This window comes from Vombatus ursinus, unplaced genomic scaffold (genome assembly GCF_900497805.2).
Source record: "Vombatus ursinus unplaced genomic scaffold, bare-nosed wombat genome assembly UNPS02009975.1, whole genome shotgun sequence".
Lineage (NCBI taxonomy): Eukaryota > Metazoa > Chordata > Mammalia > Diprotodontia > Vombatidae > Vombatus > Vombatus ursinus.
The window spans coordinates 8079109-8098652 of NW_020949753.1; the positions used below are offsets into that span (position 1 = coordinate 8079109).

The following is a 19544-nucleotide window of genomic DNA, read 5'->3' on the forward strand; positions in this document are numbered from 1 at the left end:
ATAATAATAATAATAATAATAATAATAATAATAATAATAATAATAATAAAGAAATAACTAAGGACACTTCATCTTGCTGAAAGTTACCAATGACAATGAATTAATATCGATACTAAAGATGTATGTGCCAAATGACATGGCATCTATATCTTAAAAATTAAATTACAGGGAGAAATAATTAAACTATAACAGTGAAAGACTTCAATTTACCCCTTTTCCCAAATGTAAATATAACAACAACAATAAATGAAGGACCTGAAAATTTTTTTAGATGCATTAGATAATAGATCTCCATTTAAAATAACAACAGATAGTATAAAATACCTGAGACTCTACCTGTCAGCACACACAGAGGAACTCTTAAACATAATTATAAAACACTTTTTACAGAATCTAAATAATTAGAAAATATTAAATGCATTGGTAAACCAAGCGAATATGGTAAAAATGACAATACTACAATACTACTTTACTTATTCAGTGTCAAGTCAATCAAACCACTAAAGAATTACTTTATAGAGGTAAAAAAAAGGGTAACAAAATTCATCTGGAGGAACAAAAGGTCAAGAATATGAAGGAAATTCATGAACAAAAGTGGGAAGGGAGCTTAGTAGTACCATATCTCAAACTATACTACAAAGCTATAGTCATAAAAGCCTTTGGTCCTGGGTAAGAAATGGAGAGGTCAATCAGTGGAACAGATTAGGCACATAGCATGCAGAAACAAATATGCATGGGAACCTAGCTTAAACCCAAAGATCCCAGTTGTTGGGTCAAGAAATCACTACTCAACAAAAATTGTTGAGAAAATGGGAATGCTGGAGGGGATGTGGGAAAACAGGTACATTAATGCACTATTGGTAGAGCTTTGGAATGGTCCAGCCATTCTGGAAAGCAATTTCAAACTATGCCTAGAAAGTCATTAAACTGTAATTACTCTTTGACCCAACAATACTGCTACTAGTTCTATATCCCAAAAAGAAGAAAGATGAAAAGGACCCACATGTACAAAAATATTTATAGTAGCTCTTTTCATGGTGGCAAATAATTAGATATCAAGGGAGTGTCCATCAATTGGGGAATTGCTGAACAAATGATTATATATTAATGTGATGGAATACTATTTTGCTATAAGAAATGATAATGGAGATAGTTTCAGAAATACTTATGTAAACTGATGCAAAGTGAGGTGAGTAGAATGAGTTTATGCAATAACAATATTGTAAAGACAAACAGCTTTGCAAGGCTTAGGAACATTGTGTTGATCACAGGATCAACATGGTGTCCAACCTCAATTCCATGATGGAACATACCACTTACCTCTAGAGAGAAAGATGATGGACTGAGGGTGCAGATTTAGGCATGTTTGTGTGTGTTTGTACACACACATAAATATAAACAAATATGTATTACATAACATATTTTATGTATACACACATATACATGTTTGGACATGGTTAATGCAAGAATTTGTTTTACTTGACTATACATGTTTTTAATGAGTTTGGTTTTCCTTGTTTTTTTAGTGGGAGAGGAAGGTTGGAAAGAGAATTTGGAATTGAAAATAAAATGAATTTTAAAACTAAAAAAGAAGCAACGTAATTAGTGTGAATGTGTTGCTGTAAAATTATAATGACCAAGCTTGGTCCCAAAGAAACACTTTCAATGGTTTCAAAGTTTTTAATGTGTTGCTTAGTTTGGTGAATTTTTTTCCTCTTTCTGCTATAAGAGATGACTCTCTGGGAGGGATTTAGGAAAAGTCACTGTCTTTGATAATTTAGAGAAAATATATTTTATTTTAAAAGCAAAGGACTTTTAGAAGAGGAACTTGGTTTGTGTTAAAGAAAGATTTTAAAAGTCTGATTTCATTCTGTGGCCATAGATAAAATAGACAATATACAATGTTTTACTTTCCACTGATGCAAGTGATATTTTCTAATAAGTGCAGCTCTTTCTGTCCCAGAAGAAAGGAAGTATCAATTCAGAAAGCATTTTTGAAAATTAATCACAGAGCGGAGGGCAGGGACAATGACAAATAGCACACAGCTAAGCTTGATTGTAATGGATTCTACACCCTGATGCAGAGATGTCAAACACTTGATTGGGATGACACTCGCAAGTGTGGTATAATCCAGATTAAGATGTCATTTAGAAATATTTAACAAAATAAATAAAAATACAATGAAGCATAGGTAACATTGCATTTTAAAACTAAGTCAATATGGGCCTGCAGGGATCCTTATTTTTGGATTAGTGGCCCCATTTCAATTTCAGGTGGACACCACTGCCCTAAAAGACTATGCCCTAATCATTTCAGTCAACGGGGGTCAGAGGTAAAAGGTCTAAGCAACTTCATTAGGAAAAATGTCCAAAAACTGTAATCACATTCACATTTGAGACCAAACGATAACCAAAATATTTACATGTATAAATCTAAAAACAATTTCTATATTAAAGCTTAGGACTTTTTTTTCTGATTGAATTTGGTCTTTCATAGACTGGTGCTTGAATTTTTTTTTAAATTGAGAATGTTAAAAATGTGTTCTATTCTTGTATTTCTCTAGCCCTCCATTTTCTGGGGTTGACCAAATGATGACTTATAATTTGATTCTCAAGGGAATTGAGAAAATAGATTTTCCCAAGAAGGTAACACGACGCCCTGAAGATTTGATCCGCCGACTTTGCAGGTAGCATAACTAATAATAGTAGCATATAATTGAAATAACCCCTTGTTTATAAGAAGTTAAGTCTCCACATTCTTTTCTCTACAATATAAAATATTTGATTAATTTTATGTGTCCCAGGGGCAGCTAGGTGGTGCAGTGGATGGAGCATAGCTCTGGAGTCAGGAGGACCTGAGTTCAAATCCGACCTCAGACACTTGATACTTACTAGTTGTATGATTCTGGGCAAGTCACTTCATGTCCCTCTGGTTCATTGAGAGGCATACTTTGATGGGGAGGAGGCTGGCCTTGGAGTTAGGAATACCTCTGCTCAAGACCTCTCAGTGCCCCAGTGACTGTAAAATTGTGAATAGTTTGCTACACAGATGGAATCATGTCTGGACCAAAAACCAAAATCTTTTCCATCAATATCTAAACTTTGTAATTGCAAAAGGAGGGGCCACATTTTACTTGCCAGGGTATATAGGTCTGAGACTGAGAGTTGCCCTCATGCTGCATGAATAGTTGCAGTTTCTTTATCAGTCAGAGTTAATTTTGAGAAATATCTTTCTCCATTACAGAGCAACAGAGAATTTTGAACTCTAGGCTAATAAGACAGTGAGTGATTTGTATTCATGTTATTCTAAGCATGAGGCAATGTTTTAAAAGTTTCATGTAGTCTATTGCAGACTGAATCAATTTTGCTTTATTTTTAAATCCCCAAATTTTAGATTTTTACATTTTACACAGACATTTTCCTCCCCCCCCCAGAAAATACTCCCCTTAACTCTTATGATGGAAAGTTTCTGTAATTTTTATTTAATTTTCAGTAGATCTCAATAACCAAAAAATGTCACATGAGAAAAATTATTTAATATGTCACATTCTGGCAAACTGAGAATGTTTCTGCTATAAAGACACACCAATTTACTTACATGAGTGAAAGGAGGAAAATTGACATTACTCTTTTACTGAAATGAAATTGTTATAAACTAGTACAAACTCTTTCTTTTAAAGGCAAAATCCTACAGAAAGACTGGGAAACCTGAAGAGTGGAATCAATGATATTAAGAGGCACAGGTACCATGGTCATTTTTCTTTGCCCGGAAAAACAAATAAATAATAAAATCTGTTGGATTTTTAAAATGGCTTTCTTTATGAGTCAAAAGCTATTTTCTAGTTTTTAGCATTTTATACTTCCAGATATTATCCAGCATTTTCTTTGTCATATCAAGGGGCACAGTTGTAATAATAAAACTAAAAGTAATTCCTCTAATAGTTTCAGAATATACAACTTTTATATCTCAGTGGAAATAAGTCCATAGCTAGTTTAGTATGCCTTACTTTTTGAATGCAAGTTGTGGGAAGCAACATTTAAAGTCCTCGAATAATTAACTTTTCATCCCTTTCAATAATTTTAAAAACCTTAAATTCTAGGAAGGGATTAACTTCTAATGGGGAAATTAATTTTTTTTTCTGCATTTAGAAGCCCTGATTTTTGTAGCCAAGGAAGACAGCTAAATCAACTGCTTAAATGCTGTATTTCTTTGTATTTCTTTTATATACTTCTTATATTTGTATTGTTTTTGCTATTATAGTTTATATACTTTAAGATTTTCTTCTAAGGGCCTCAATACATAAAGCTTTAAATTATTACCTATGTAACATCATATTATTCCTATGATGTGGAGATCACAATGGAAAGTCTTATAAGGCTGCTGTAGAACCTCAAAATACTGGTTTTTCCTTTAACAATAACCTATCATAATCGAATATGTGATGAATTTAACAAATGATATAGTACCCAAATTGGCCTCCTGTACCTGTGGTGACTTTCATAAAATGCACACTCTAAATTAGATTTAAATTCATTTGTAGTGGTTTCATTTTGCTTAACAGAATTCTATGACTTTCAAAAACTTCCTTTTGCCTATATCATTTATAGGTTTTTGAATAGAATAGAATTGTAATATGTAAAATAAACTTTTTTATTATTAAAGGAGTAATAAACATTAAGAAAAGGAGTTAGACCTTCTGACTTAACAAGACTTATCTTCTTAACTCTGCTTCTTCCTCTGTAACTCGTCTATTAAGAAGTGACTGAGAATGAATGCTGAAGGGCAGAAGCAGTCCTTTACATGAGAATGATTCTGTAATAATGTGTGTAAGAACTTGGTCTGCTGTTGAGAAGCTGGCCTTTTGGTGCCATTGGACTTACTAAAGAGTTCTATTGAGGACAAACCAAGATCCTCACTTCCAGGGGGCATTTCAGATCTATATCATCTATTCATATTGCTCAGTGGTGATCTACTTAGAAAGTGACCAGTCGTGTTCAGAACAGGGAGAAGATCACCTGAGCTAAAGAAACAATTTTATACTCTAATGGTGAATTTATTGTAATGGTAACCCTTTCTTTTTTCCCATTTCTTCTGAGGTGGCTGAATGGCTTTAACTGGGAGGGACTGAAAGCAAGGAGCCTGCCATCACCCTTAAAAAGAGAGGTACTGTATCCACTCTCTTGTTTCCATAGGAACCGTTTTTGCAGATTGTCAAATAGATTAAAAAAATGAAAATAGTGAAGGGGGAATAAATGACTGTGAAGAATAGTTTTCCTGCTTTAAGGGACCATGAAGGTGCCCTTTGATTCCTAAGCACTAAGATGGTGATTTCATTTTGATTAGAAGGGGGAAAGCTGAAGTATGTCTTCACAGCAGAATTTTCCAAACTGATTTGGCCATAGAACATCTATTGGTGTAAAACATATAGATAGAGCCCATAGACAAAGGCTAGTCCATGGTCTGAGGGTATGAAAAAGAGAAGGTGAGGGCAGACCTAGGATAAAGTGGATGTTGACAAACTCTGGGAGTTAAACAGAGGAAATTAACAAAATTTGTTTTCATAACAACATGCTACATAGAACAAATTTTTAAATAATATAGAATTTCATATTTAGTGTTTTAGAGGGGAAAAAAACCTAGCAGCCAGATTTTCTCACAGAACCCCTCTTCACTTTGCATAGACCAGCAAGATTCCATAGAATAGAGTAGGGAAAATTATTGTTCCATTATAATTCCTCACCTTTTTGTGTTGTGGACCTCTTTGGTGGCCTGGGGAATTCTGAAGACCCCTTCTCAGAATAACATTTTTAAATGCATCCAATAAAATTCAAAGGAAACTAATTATGTTGAAATACAATTATCAAAATATTTTTTAAAAATTCATGGACCCTAGGTAAAGAACCCATGGGAGCCTTTGTGAGATGGAGAAGGATCTGAGACATTTAACCCGGCCTAGCAGTGCTAATGTGTGTTCTGGTAATAGTTTCAGGACCTGTTGTTTTAAATTTCTATTCAAGAAAAGGAAAAAAAAAAGAGGTTCCTTGGGCACCTAGTTGTTGAACACTCTTTTTGACTCTCTTTTGGTCACTGTGGAGTGAGGAGTAGAGAAGGGATGGGCTTGAATAGGTTTCATTTTTTTTTTAACATTTCATCTCTTCCCCAAAATAACAAAAGACCCTTTGGAATTACAGTATATGAAACAAGTTGGGATGTTGATTACAAAAAGAGGGCACCTAATGACATGGAGGATGGAAGGCAGCTTTAGAGTCAGCAAGAACTGAGCTTAACGCCTGCTTCTGAGACTCCTCCTCTTCCTCCCTGTGTCCAGGCAGCCCTCTGACCCCAGGGATTGGTTTGCACTGGTAGGAGTTTTGACACCTTAGGTTCTCTACCCCAATGAAATCACAGGTCTGGCCAGAAAAATTATGTTATGAGATTTGTCTTATTTAGATTTGAATTGAAGATTCAAATATTCTGTTGTGAAATCTTTCTTTTTTTGGTTAGAAAAAAAAAAGGAGTGATCATAGCATAAAATCACCATTTTGACTGTCTGAGAACCATTCATTTGGGACACTGTGATATTGTTTACATTTGCTTCCATTGTTTTCCTATTAGCTCAATGGACCCGTAGATCACAGCTACTTTGACAACTATCCCCCTGAGAAGGGAATACCCCCAGATGAAATGTCGGGTTGGGATAAGGACTTCTGAAGGAAGTGAAGAGTTTTCTGCTTCCCACACACCACAGAAGAGGCAGAGAAGGAGCAGTCATCCACCCTGCTGCCCTCTAGTAGTATGAAGCCATTTCATGTTGATGTATTTTGTAAAGCCTGGCAGGGGCAGAGGACTCCTCTCCTCTGGATGTAGGGTTTGTTGGGAGGGTGTTTGAATTCCGATATCTAAATGAGAAGCTGCTAGCTAGCCATGATAATGATCAACAATATCCTTCACTTTTCTCAAATGTTGAAGGTTACCCCAAAACAACTCCTGGAAAAGAAGCACAAGTTCTTCTGCCTTCTACTTGCCTTTCCATCTTCCTTTCCTAAGATTCCTTCAAAAGTAAAACATATTTGAGAGCCAGCTAAGACATCTTGTAGAGGGGGGAAGCAAGGAGAAAGAGGAAACAACTCTGTCATCTCAAGTCACCCCACAGCCCTCCTTGCACCTCCTTAGAAATGACTATCATAGAGTTCTTGGGAGCTATTGTTGGGTTATGAACAAATAAAAAGAGGCTGGCAGTATAAAGATTCTGCTTGTAGCCTTCCGTCCTTAAACTTTGAAATGACAATTCCAACCAATTCCATATGTCAAACACAGATGCTGGAAAATGTGAATATTTGAAGATTTTGGACTTTTCTACTTTTAGCGAAATACCTCTCATGCCAGCTTCAGCATAATGTAGTTATAAAAGTGAGACAGTAGAAAGAGTGATGAATTTTGAATATGAGGACCTAAGTTCAAATCCTTTATTTTCTACTTACTACCCACCTCACCTTGCACAAGTCACCTGTTTTCTCCTAACCTCACTAAATGAGGGAGTTGGAGTAGATGGTCATTGAAGTTACAGTTCTAAATTTATGATTTTATACTGTAAAGTGAGCCCCTAAAGGAGAAGATACTTCTGTCTTCTGGGATTAGCCCTGATACCTTCATGAAAGCAATCCTTATTGGAAACAATATAATTGCTTAAAGGGAGTTACAATGTATAGGGAAGCAACACCTTCCCTTGGACAATGGGGAAATACTGCATCTTATTATTATTCTTCTCTCTGCTTCATGCCCTTCAATCTATTTCTTCTCATACCTAAAGTAAAAAGCATAGGGAAATAAAACTGAAAAGGTATTTATTTATCATTTAAAAAGAAAGAAAGAAATTTCACTAGCTCAGGAAACTGACTCTGGAGCTTTGAAATATTTTAGCCATGTCTATGAATGTCCACCTTAGAAAATCAAAGGAAAAGACTATTACAATAGTTAATTTGAAAGGAAATTCAATTATGCCAGTGTTGATTATTATGATCAGCAATGAGTCAATAATTCTTTATAAAGATATTTGAGGGCTGAATGTATTTTTTTTCTTGATTTAAAATTTGGGAGTAAAACAGGAGCTTGGTAAAAATAACAGAATTCTAAATAAACGAGTCAACGAGGATTCCATTCCCTTCCTTCTACCACTGCCCTACCAAATGAAAGCTCAGCAGGATCATAGAGATCATTGAAGACCAACATTAGAACCACATAAATTCATGTTAGTGAATTCCATTGGATGCTTACCAGTGGGGAACACCATAAGTAGAGTGGAGACTTACCTCTCCCACTTTGGCAGGACTCCTTAGTCTTACTTTGCACTGTGAAATGACCTAGAGGCTCACTCCTCCAGTGATCCTCAGTGTTCACAGAGTTGTCCCAAGTGCCAATTCCAGAGTAAAGAAAATCAGCTGTATTCTTCTATCCCTTCCCCTGCAGTGATCAGCTGTCACAAGAGAGTCCCAGTTCAGAAATGTTTAACTAGAGTATTGACAAGATGAGTTTTCTCATTTGGGATCATTTTGCTAAACCAAAGAAAACATTTTGCTTATGGAATTCATTTTATAAAATTGTATTCTGTATATAGTAGTGCCATTTGTAATAGGATGGAGATATTGAAGAACTTCTAAGGTCTTTTAAAATGCTTTTCTTTTCCCACTTGGTTTGTATATACTGTAATTTTCTTGTATGTAAATGTATATGTATACATATATTTAAATTACATATTTAAATTGAGAAGCTACAAATATAGTAAGTGGATGTATTAAGTGTATCTGTACAGTTCTAATAGCTACATTTTCCTCATAGGATTTTCACAGCTGTTATTCTTAGAGAACATGAATAATCCTAAATTAAAAAAAGAAAAACCCCAGCAAATTTGCCATGCTTGTGATTATCCACCATTACCTAAGTAATTTTCTTTGTGGGTATTATTATGTTATAGCAGATGCAGGTGGTGGTGCAGTGCACAGAATGCTGGAGATGGAGTCATGAAGGCCTGAGTTCAAATCCAGCCTCAGATACTCACTAGCCATGTAACCTTGGACAAGTCACTTAACCTTTGTTTGCTTCAATTTCCTCAACTGTAAAATGGGGATAATAGTAGTACCTACCTGCCAGGGTTGTTTGAGGACCAAATGAGATAATATTTGTAAAAAGTTGCTTAGTACGGTGCCTGGCACATAATAGACATTATATAAATGTTTATTCCTTTCTTTTATAGTTAGTTTTTCTTGTTGCTTTTCAAAGCCAAACTTGTTTGTATGTGTGTATGTATATGTGTGTATTCTACTCTGCCTCCTGTTAGAATGGGCACAAATTCAACTCCCCTCCCCCTAAAAAAATGACTAACCTATTTTTAAAGGTCACTTTGGATAACTGAGCTTGTCTGACTAACAACACTCACTGAAACTAAGTACTTCCTTCTATTTAACCTGAACATCTCACTTTGAATTTCCAGGACATTTCTACTTGTTCTGTCTTCAACAAGGCTAAAGGGCAATTGCTACACTGGCATATCTGATATTTGAAAGCCATTTTAAAGTCACCCCCTCACTCGCCTCTTCTATGGTCTAAATTTTTTCCATTCTCCTAATCTCTCTTTGTAGTTTAATCTTATGTACTTGTGCCTTCTGAAGCTTTTCTTCAAGATAGACAGTGCTGGGATGGTAGAAACAGCACCAGGTCTGGGCTGGTGGACCTGGATCCAGATCTCACCTTTGCACATGGTGGCCTGCCTGTGTGTCTCTAGGAAAATTCATTTTCTCCTCCGGCCTCACTTACCTCACTTATAAAAGGAAGTTGAACTCCATCTCTAAGGTCTCTCCCAGATTTAAATCCTGTCATTCTTGTAGGGGGAGGATGGGCCAAGTGACATCACTTGATTTTTGATGAAATGCAGTCCATAACTATTAGAGAGATTTTTGGGATGTGTGGCTTGCACAAAATGTCTTAGCTAGCCCTTTCTCAAAGGACTTTGGGAACATCCAGCCCCAAGTCAGATCCTGGGTGCTTGACCCCGTGGGTCAGGTTCTCTCTTGGGACTGTTATTCCCTACCAGGAGCTGTGGGGAACCTGCGGCCTCGAGGCCACATGTGGCCCTCTAGGGCCTCAAGGGCCCCTTTGAGAATCCAAAGGCCACATGTGACCTCGAGGCCGCAGGTTCCCCACCCCTGCATCTTTATTTCTCCATCAAAATTTAAGTATGAGTGACTTCTAGGTCTTCCTAAAGGTGGATGGCAGGGTTTTCTCCTGCAAAGTTATTCAGTGTACAGTATAGAGGTCAGATGTGGTAACAGCTTTTATTTAACAGCAATAAAAATATGTGAGATCAAAAGGACACAAGAGCCCATGAATAAATACAGAAAACAGAACAAAGAGCCCGGTAAGTTTGCCTGGCAGGCAACTGCTGAACAAACACTCCCCATTTACTTTGGGGGAAATTGTTTCTTACTAGCACAGCACTGTCATGGAGGGATGGGAAGGTCCAGAGCTCCTGGCTCCTAGTGACATCACTTTAGTGACCCCAGATGCATTGCTAGCAGGCTTCTTCTGAGAGAAACACTTTACTAAGGAAGTTTCACTCTGGGAACTTAGTGCCTATCTCTTGAACTCAGGATTAGGCAACAACCCCAAAGATAGAAACTGTCATTTTCAGAATAGTTCATCTCTATCTAACCTGTGCTCAGGAAAGGAAGATAAAAGACAGCCAGGAATTGAATTCAGGTGCAGAGACTGCCTTTACTGGCTCCCCACCTCAGGTCAGCTGCTGGCAAAGTTAGCATTTTCTGCTCTTATTCAAGGGGAGAGAAGAAATCCCTTCCTCTTTCCTTTGACCTTTTTTTTTCTATTTTCTTTCTTTTTTTTTTCCAATTCAACAAGCATTTATTGAACATTCTTGGCACTGGGTATACAAAGAGCATAGTGAAACAATTCCTGATATGACATAGCTTACATTCTACTGGGTCTAGAGAAAACATATACAAAAATAAAATAGGAAAAGTTATTCTCTGTAGCAGGGCAAGTAGGTACAATTATTCTCATACAACAGAGTACTCAGGAATTGGGGTAACATAGTGCCTGAGGTCTATTTGGCCAATAATGTATATTTCTTGATTTCTCTCCATTGGGGGCAGATTGTAAGAGAGCAATCATTTGTCAGGACTTTCTTAGAAAGATAGAAAAATGGCATGAGGGGTCCTGAAAATGAAGTGATAGGGAAAGTATAAATTAGATATTTATTTTTCACATGATAAAATGATATCTCTCCATGTTTATAGTCAAGGAAAATTCCCACCTTTAAGTTGGGCACACTGACCTGGCGGTATTTTATATGGACTTTGGGAATAAAGATTATGCTGGGCTGCAGCATATAGGTGGTAGGAATTGTGTACCTGTACAGTCCTAGGCACAAAGAAGTCTTGAGACTCTTTTGATTTTTTACAGATGCCAACACCCCAGATAGTGTTATTTGGCACCTCCACCTCCCAGTAATATCTCCCTGAAATAAAAGACTGAGCACCAAGGACTTGTGCAAAATTATTGTCAGGTGCTTCCTTCTGGACACCTCCATATTTCACACTCTTCAAATCCTCAGATATGATGAGACCGGGAACAGCTGTGTTGCAATCCAGAGTGATGTTCACTTTAAAATTGAAAATCCATTCCATAACTCCAGAGATGGGAAGGCTAGTCATGCATATGTGGAAGGGTTCTGTTTCCTTTTGCAGCACAAATGCATTCCTGTTTAAGACTCCTTTCATATCCTGGAGCAAATCCAGATCCAGGTTTCTTACACTCCTCCTCTAACTCTGTGGTCCTCATCCTTAATTCTTGATCCTGGTTGGACAATCCACTAATTCTCTTGTTCAGGTCTTCTAAAATGGCCATCCCCTGTGTTTGGACATATGATAGATATGCATCCTTCTCTTCACTTAGGAATTGCTTCATTTTCTGGAATTCAGACAAAATACTCTTCTTTTGAATTTCTATTTCTTACTCCATCAATGCAAACTTAATCTTGTCATTGGCCATTTGTTGAACAATGTTCTCAGTTTTCCTCCACAAATTAGTCACAGTTTCTTCAAGTTTCTGCCTGAAGTTCTCAGCAGCCTTATCTATGTGACAGAGCTTGTGAGCCTCACACTCCTGGGATTGAGAACAGAATACACAGATGGGGCTCTGGTCATCCTCACAGAACAGCTTGTACACTTTCTGATGTACCTCACACTTGCCATGTTCTTCAGGTACTGCAAACAATGAGGTCTTCGTTTTTTGGCAATGGCTGCCAGTTTCCCAAGTCGAACATTGGCTTTGAAATCCCTTAGCTGAGAGACACCCCTGCACTCTGGACAGGAGAAAGAGGTTGAAGCTTCCTGCCAGCTTCTGAGACAACCATGACAAAAACTGTGTCCACACTCAATGGTCATTGGGTTTGTGAAGTAGTCCCTGCAGATGGAGCAGATGAGTTCTTTCTGGAGGTCTTCAATCAGCTCTGGGGAAGAGGTCGCGTTTCCTTGTTTCTTCTGAGATGTTTTCTTCAACTTAAACCTTTTTCTCTGCTTACTGCACACATAGGAAATCTCTGAGTCTGCCTTATCCCTGCCCGGAACCCTGAAGCCCCTTCTCAAGATGTGAATTCCTGGTTCTTACCTGAGGCTTGTTCATACATTAGTAACTGCTCCCTAGTAGAGCTGAGAACCAAGGCATTCACAGATCAAGGACCTTCCTTTCTTTCCTGCTGCTCCTCCCTTTTCAGAATCAAATGCAGGTCATAACCTTTCACAGATGGGTATGATGCAATTTAGGGGTTCAATTTGGGGTCAGGGGACCCCAAAATCACAACACACAGGTCCTGCCCAAAAGAATTCGGCCCAAGCCTTCTCTCAGTTAAAGACAAGGTTTATTAGAACATTGTCATATTGAGCAGACTCTTAAGGATTCTGAACATGAGTAAGCAGTGGCTAGATTGCAAGAATCTGAGCCTTGACCTCCTTCTTTCACTCCAGCCAGGACAGGGAGAAGTTCAAGACAGGGACAGGAAGAATGAGAAAAAAAAGTATAAAAGTGGTTTAATAAAGGTGAATTGTAACTCACTCTTACAGACCCTGGGAGGCAGCTTCTCTGTACCTTCTCCCAGATATCAATGGCTAGTCATTGTGGATGTAGCCCCAGTCCTTGGGGATTTTGAGGGGCTAGGGCACGTGTTCATTTCTATTGGAGGGGCCCTTTCCCACAAAGACCTACCCCATCCTAATCATTACCATTTTATTCTCTTAATACTTTTTAAAAATGCAAGTCACTGAGTAATGATCAAATGGTCATAAAATATTTGATTTTGTAAGTTTTTTGCATAAAGTCTCATCATATAACCACTGGATGTTTTATAAAGACCATCATAATAGGCCTTTGAAGATATTTCTTTTTTAGATTTATTGGCCTTTCGTAGTCTTTTAAAGACTACAATGTATGACCCAAATTTGATGATACAAATGTATTTTGAATTTAAACATGGTAGGTGCACTGACTTATCGGACTATGGAAGCTCTAAGGAGGAGGAAGAAATAATTTGGAATCCTAGTTCCCTGAATAATTGAAGTCATTTGTAGTTTTCCTTTGGTGCTGGCAACATGTTTCCATCAAGATTAACTAAACAGTTCATGACATTTGAAATATCTGCAAATACTTAGCTCAAAATTGACTAGAATGTTTTGTGTTTTTGATGCCATGAAGAACAACGTAGTTTTGTTTACTTAAATATTCCTTGTTAAATTGAAAAAATAGTACAGTTAAAAATAATTTGGAATTTGTTTGGGTAACAATCTACTGAAGACATAGACTTCTCATGGAGGAACAAAAGAACTTCCCATAAGCCAACAATGGAAAAATACCCAGAAGAAACTGTGTATGTAAGAGTTAACAGTAAAACCCTATTTTGGAAATAAAGTAGAACAAGTGACAATCACTCAGAGAAACCTAGATATCTTAAATGTGAATATGAATCAACAATGTTATATTGCTGTTTTAAATAACAGGTAAGTGCTCAGGTAAGCTAATGGAAATGTATAAGAAAGATATGGAATGGAACCTTCCTGCCTTAGTCAAGGCTCTTAGTGAGGTCCTTTTTAGTATTCTGTGTTTGATTTGGGGTCTGTTTGTTTTTAAGAGACTATGAAGAAACTGCTGGATTGCTCAAAGGAGGTTTCAAAACTCTTATTGCCTGAAAGCTTCTCATGAAAGCAAAGGCCCATTTTTTGATGCTAACATTTTACCAGTATTGCTATCTGGCAGTGAGAGGTGAAAGACCACTGCCTCCAAAGAATTACGGGTAAGATTCACACACAGGGCAATGAGAAGTGTGTAAGCAATGAGTGTGTGAGCAAATTGCAGCATATAACCAACCAGGAACTCTGAAGAGCAGGTGTCAAGGATGTCATAAAGGAATGGCAGGTCGACAGCTAGAGTGCTTCATTGGTATCTTTACTACAGGGGGGTATAGATGTGGTGCAAACTGCATGGCTGTAGGGAAATTCCAAATTGATGAAATTTCACACATTTGAGTAAAATGAAATTGGGATAAAAGAATATAAGGACAAATCCTGTACGTAAAGGCTAATGGGGTTAAGAACTTAAAAAATCTAAAGATGAGAAAATTATCATTGTCAAGTATATGATAGTTTATTATAAAGATTAACGTTGAGTAAGGTTTTGTCCAATTCCAGTGAACATTGGATGAGAAGAAATAGGCTTACATGTTTCTTCCTGATGCTCAGTTCTGATGATCTTATTCCTGTCCTCAAAAATCTTCCAGGATTTCCTATTGTCTACCAGATAGAGCACGCCTTAGCCTAGTATTCATGTCCTTCTGGTGTCAACCTAATTCCCCAGCTTTATCTCACACTATTTCCCCTTATTACCCTGCATTCAAGGAAAACTGGGCTACTAAAACATTCCCAGCCCTCAGGATGAGACAACCATCATATAAATGGGTGCATTTCCAATCGACTCCCAATGCAGCTGTCATAGAAACTCTAGAAAATTGTCACAGTCTCGTTAAGGGCATAGCTACAGATTGACTGTTGGGAGAATGGGAGTTAAATTGGCCATTGGATGTGACAGTTGAGAACTGGCTTGATGTGAAACACTTCTCTCTATGGAATCAAGAATCAAGACTTGTTTATCTGCGAGGAATCTGTGAAGAAGGCATGAAGGAGGTGAGGATAAAACTCTCCCTCTTAGAACTGCACCCACCCCTTGTTCCCAGAATCATCCCATAGTTTCAGTAGGTGCTCCTGGGGAGGGCAAACATCCTGCTCTTGGGCAGTAAAGGTGTGGATGTGTTGTGGTCTTTATCACTAACCTCACTACATTAATTTTCCTTCCAAACCCACAACTCTGGGTGCTCCCATTCTTCCAATCACCCAGATTCACACTGTCAGGATCATTTTAGACACCTCATTCTCCCTCACCTCACACATTAGTTATGCTAAATATTTTATTTTCTACCTCCAAAGCATTTCTTGCATCTATTCCCTTTCCTTGAGTCAACACCCTAGGTTAGCCTCTCATCACCTCTCACCTCTGTCTCAATTCTATCCCACTCCAATCCATCCTTCACTCAGCTGCCAAAGTGATTTTCCTTTAGCATGGATATGACCATGTCACTCTCTCTATATTTAATAAACTCCAGTGGCTCTCTATTGGCACTAGGTTTGAATATTATTTCATTTTTCTCTCGTCCTTAAAAAACTTCTATTTTGTCCAAGTTTTATAATGTTCATCATTATTAGTACTGTAGCACATGGGTACACATCATAAATAAGTAGATGTATGTACATTGAGAAGTTATTCTCCACAATGTTTTACTGATAGCTGTGTGGTATAAAAAAAATTGGAGACATTTGCTGTAGGTTAAAGAGAACTATCTAAACTGCAATTCCATCCATTTTTTGACCAATTCCCAATGTTCCATTCTGTTCACTTTCTCTGGGCCACATTCCCAGCTTTGTTTCTGTTTTAAAGTAAGAGGATTTGTAAGGGTCAGGTCAAGGTAGGACAGAAAAAATGTTAGAAATTGAGCTAATCAAGTTATCCAAAGCTAAGAACAGGATTTTTGTTGTTGTTGTTATAATTCAGTCATGTCTGACTCTTCCTGACCCCATGGACTCCAGGCCATTCTAAGTTTGTTCAAGTTCATGTTTGTTATTTCCATGATAGAATCAATTGCGCTGACTTGTCCATGAGTATAAATAAATCGTTGGTTAGTTGGTAGAAGACCATGGGCAAATCCTGCTGTTTAATCAATACTTGACTAAATAGAAGGCCAAAGAGATTATTCTCTGGTGCAGGGGTGGGGAATCTACCGCCTTAAGGCAGTACCCCACCCTGGTTCCCCACCCTGGTGTGTCTGGAAATTTATCCTCAAGTGAAAATTTTTCTCACTTTTCGGAGTTCTCTCAATTTGGAGGCATTAGTTCACAATCTGTGGAAGGAAACAGCACTTTAACATTAATACATAAGCCTACTATGCCTACATGCCTACTATGTTACCAAGTACTGTGCAGGAGCCAGGTACATGAAGGTAATAATTACACAGTCCCTGTCCTCAAGGAGCTTACATTCTATCAAGAGACAACCTAAAAGAGCTAGTTGATGTATGTAGTGGATGGTGTTAAACTTATAGTCAGGAAGACATAAGTTTAGATTCTGACACAGATACTAACTGCCTCAGTACCCTCATCTGTAAAAGGGGGATAATAGCACCCACCTCACTGGGTCATGGTATCAAATGGGATAACATATGTAAAGCACTTTGCAGACCTTAAAGAGCTATGTAAATGCCAGCTGTTGTGCATGTCTGTGTTAATGATTGTGAGTATACATCCATATAATCAGTACAAGGTAGCTCTTGAACAGGGGAGAAGATCAGGAAAGGCTTCACATAGAATGTGACTAGTGGCCCTGAAGGACCTCAGAGAGAGTCTATCAGCAGAGGGACAGAATGTAAGGAAGGGGACATGGGCATGTTCCATGAGTTTCCCCAAATCCCAATGGGAATGATTATAAATGAATGATGAGATTTTAAAAAAATGTCTTTTTGTGCCATTTCTTTTTATATCACAGTAACTTCTCAAAACACACTGCCCCACACACTACCCAAAAATTCAAACTTTAACAAAGAAAAACAACTAAGCAGAAATGCACAGTACAGTGACTGTGTCTGACAAAATATATCATATTTTGACCTGGTAGTCTCCCACATCTCTGCCAAGAAATGGGAGATATTTTCATTATTCAGGGCCATTACCGGTTTTTCATTTGTTCCTTTACATTACTGCAGTCATTGTATGTATTGTTCTGCTTCTTTTGATACATCAATTTATATGAAGCTTCCCATGTTTCTCTGAAATCTTCATTTTTGCCATCACATTCAGCTGTTATAATTTGTTGGGCTGATGTTCCAAGGATGAGTTCTTGCCAAAATAAACATCAACATCTTCTCTCTCCAGATTTTCCTCTCCATGTCCTACAGTTCTTTGTATAGCTGTGTTTATCAGCAGAAGAGAGAAACTGAGCCTGGGAATGCTTTTATGCTGAGAACTTGTCTTTTAGCAGTCCTACAATCCTGCAACTTGGTTTTCTTATATGTACATTCACTGGTTGACCTGCCAGGGCTGATATCTGGACTCCATCTAGTGGTGACAAGACTGTATCAAAATATTATATAAATTGAAGGCTATGGAAATACCATACCAATGGTTGACCTTGAGTCACAGCATTTATCTGGTGGTTGCTGTTGCTAATATAGCCCTACCCCCCATCTTTGTGACTTTAAATCTGGCCTCAGACACTTACTCTCTATGTGACACTGGGCAAGTCACTTAATCCTGTTTGTCTCAGTTTCCTCATCTGTAAAATGAGCTGGAGAAGGAAATGGCAAACCACTTCAGTATCTCTTCCAATGATACCCCAAATGGGGTCATGAAGAGTTTGACATGATTGAAAAACAACTAAATAACAACAACTTCTTATCCTAGGTACATTCATTCATTCAATTAATATTTCTTAAGCACCTATTATGTTCCAGGCACTGTGCTAAGTGCTGGGGATACAAAAAGAGGCAAAAGATGGCCCCAAATTGTTCACAATCCAATGGGGGAGACAAAAAACAAATATATACAAACAAGCTATACATAAAAATATTTTTCCAAATTTATTTAATATTTTATTTTTCTTGATTATGTATAAAAATAATTTTAACATTCCTTTTTCTTTTTAAAAAATTTGAGTTCTAAATTCTCTCTCTCCTTCCCCCCCATTAAGAAGGCAAGCAATTTGACACGTGTAGTCATGCAAAACACATTTCCATGTAAGTCATTCTGTGAAAGAAAACACAGACAAAAAACCCCAAGAAAGTAAAGAAAAGGTATCTTTGATCTGCATTCAGGCAGTTCTTTCTCTGGAGATGGACAGCATCTTTCATCATAAATTCTACAGAATGGTCTTGGATCATTGTATTACTGAGAATAGCTAAGTTATTCATGGTAGATCATCATAAAATATTGCTGTTACTGTGTACAATGTTCTCCTGGTTCTGCTCATTTCACTTTGCATTAGTTCATGTCTTTCCCTGTTTTCCTGAAATCATCCTGCTCATTGTTTCTTAAAGCACAATAGTATTCTATCACAATCATATACAACTTGTTAACCATTCCCCAATTGGCAGACATCCCCCCAATTTCCAATTCTTTGTCATCATTAAAAGAGCTGCTATAAATATTTTTGTACACATAGTTCTTTTTCCTTTTTGTTTTTTATCTCTTTGGATTCAGACCTACTAGAAGTATTGCTTGGTCAAAGGGTATGCATGGTTGTGTAGTCCTTTGGGCATAGTTCCAAATTGCTCTCCAGAATGATTGAATCAGTATACAACTTCATCAATATGAATAGAAATAATTAAGATAGGGAAGGCACTAGATTAAGAGGGGTGAGAAAGACTTCCTCTAGAAGATGAGATTTTAGTTGGGACTTAAAGGAAGCTAGGGAAGCCAATAGTTGGACATGAGGAGAGAGAGCATAATAGGTATAGGGGACAGCCAGAGAAAATGCCCAGAGTCAAGTGATAGAATATCTATGCAGAAGCTTTTTAGTTTGATGTAGTCAAAGTTATTTATTTTATATTTTGTATTTACCTCTGTCTCTTGGTTAAGAATACATTTCCTGCCTATAGTGGTGAGAGGTATGTATATGATCAGTTTCTCTTCTAATGTTTTTTTTTATAGTATAATCTTTAACATTAGGGTCACATATCCATTTAGAAAGCATTGTGGAGAAGGGTGTAAGGTATTAGTCTAAGCCTAATTTCTACTAGACTGCTTTCCAGTTTTCCTAGTTTTTTTTTTTTATCAAATATGGAGTTTTTTCCTAAGTAGATTATGTTTTCCACTTTATCAAACACTGGGTTCCATTGTTTCGGAATTCTCCTTTTTCTAATCTGTTCAATTGATCTATCTTTTTG

At 37.3% G+C, this 19544-nt stretch overlaps 2 protein-coding genes across 3 annotated transcripts in view; one reads left to right on the top strand and one right to left on the bottom strand.

The window, feature by feature from the left end:
• Positions 1-6712, top strand: part of PRKG2 (protein kinase cGMP-dependent 2) — a 103718-nt gene extending 97006 nt beyond the window's left edge. For both annotated transcript variants that reach the window (XM_027853418.1, XM_027853419.1), the window contains exons 15-18: positions 2565-2687; positions 3681-3743; positions 5098-5164; positions 6617-6712. In XM_027853418.1, coding sequence (XP_027709219.1) covers positions 2565-2687; positions 3681-3743; positions 5098-5164; positions 6617-6712 — 349 coding nt within the window. The remainder of the gene's footprint in view (positions 1-2564; positions 2688-3680; positions 3744-5097; positions 5165-6616) is intronic.
• Positions 6713-11114: 4402 nt separating this feature from the next.
• Positions 11115-17330, bottom strand: LOC114036725 (E3 ubiquitin-protein ligase TRIM11-like). Its single transcript, XM_027853398.1, is given in 5 exon segments — positions 11115-11366; positions 11368-11797; positions 12036-12276; positions 12279-12628; positions 17272-17330. Coding segments are annotated over 5 exon segments (1332 nt in total).
• Positions 17331-19544: the final 2214 nt, after the last annotated feature.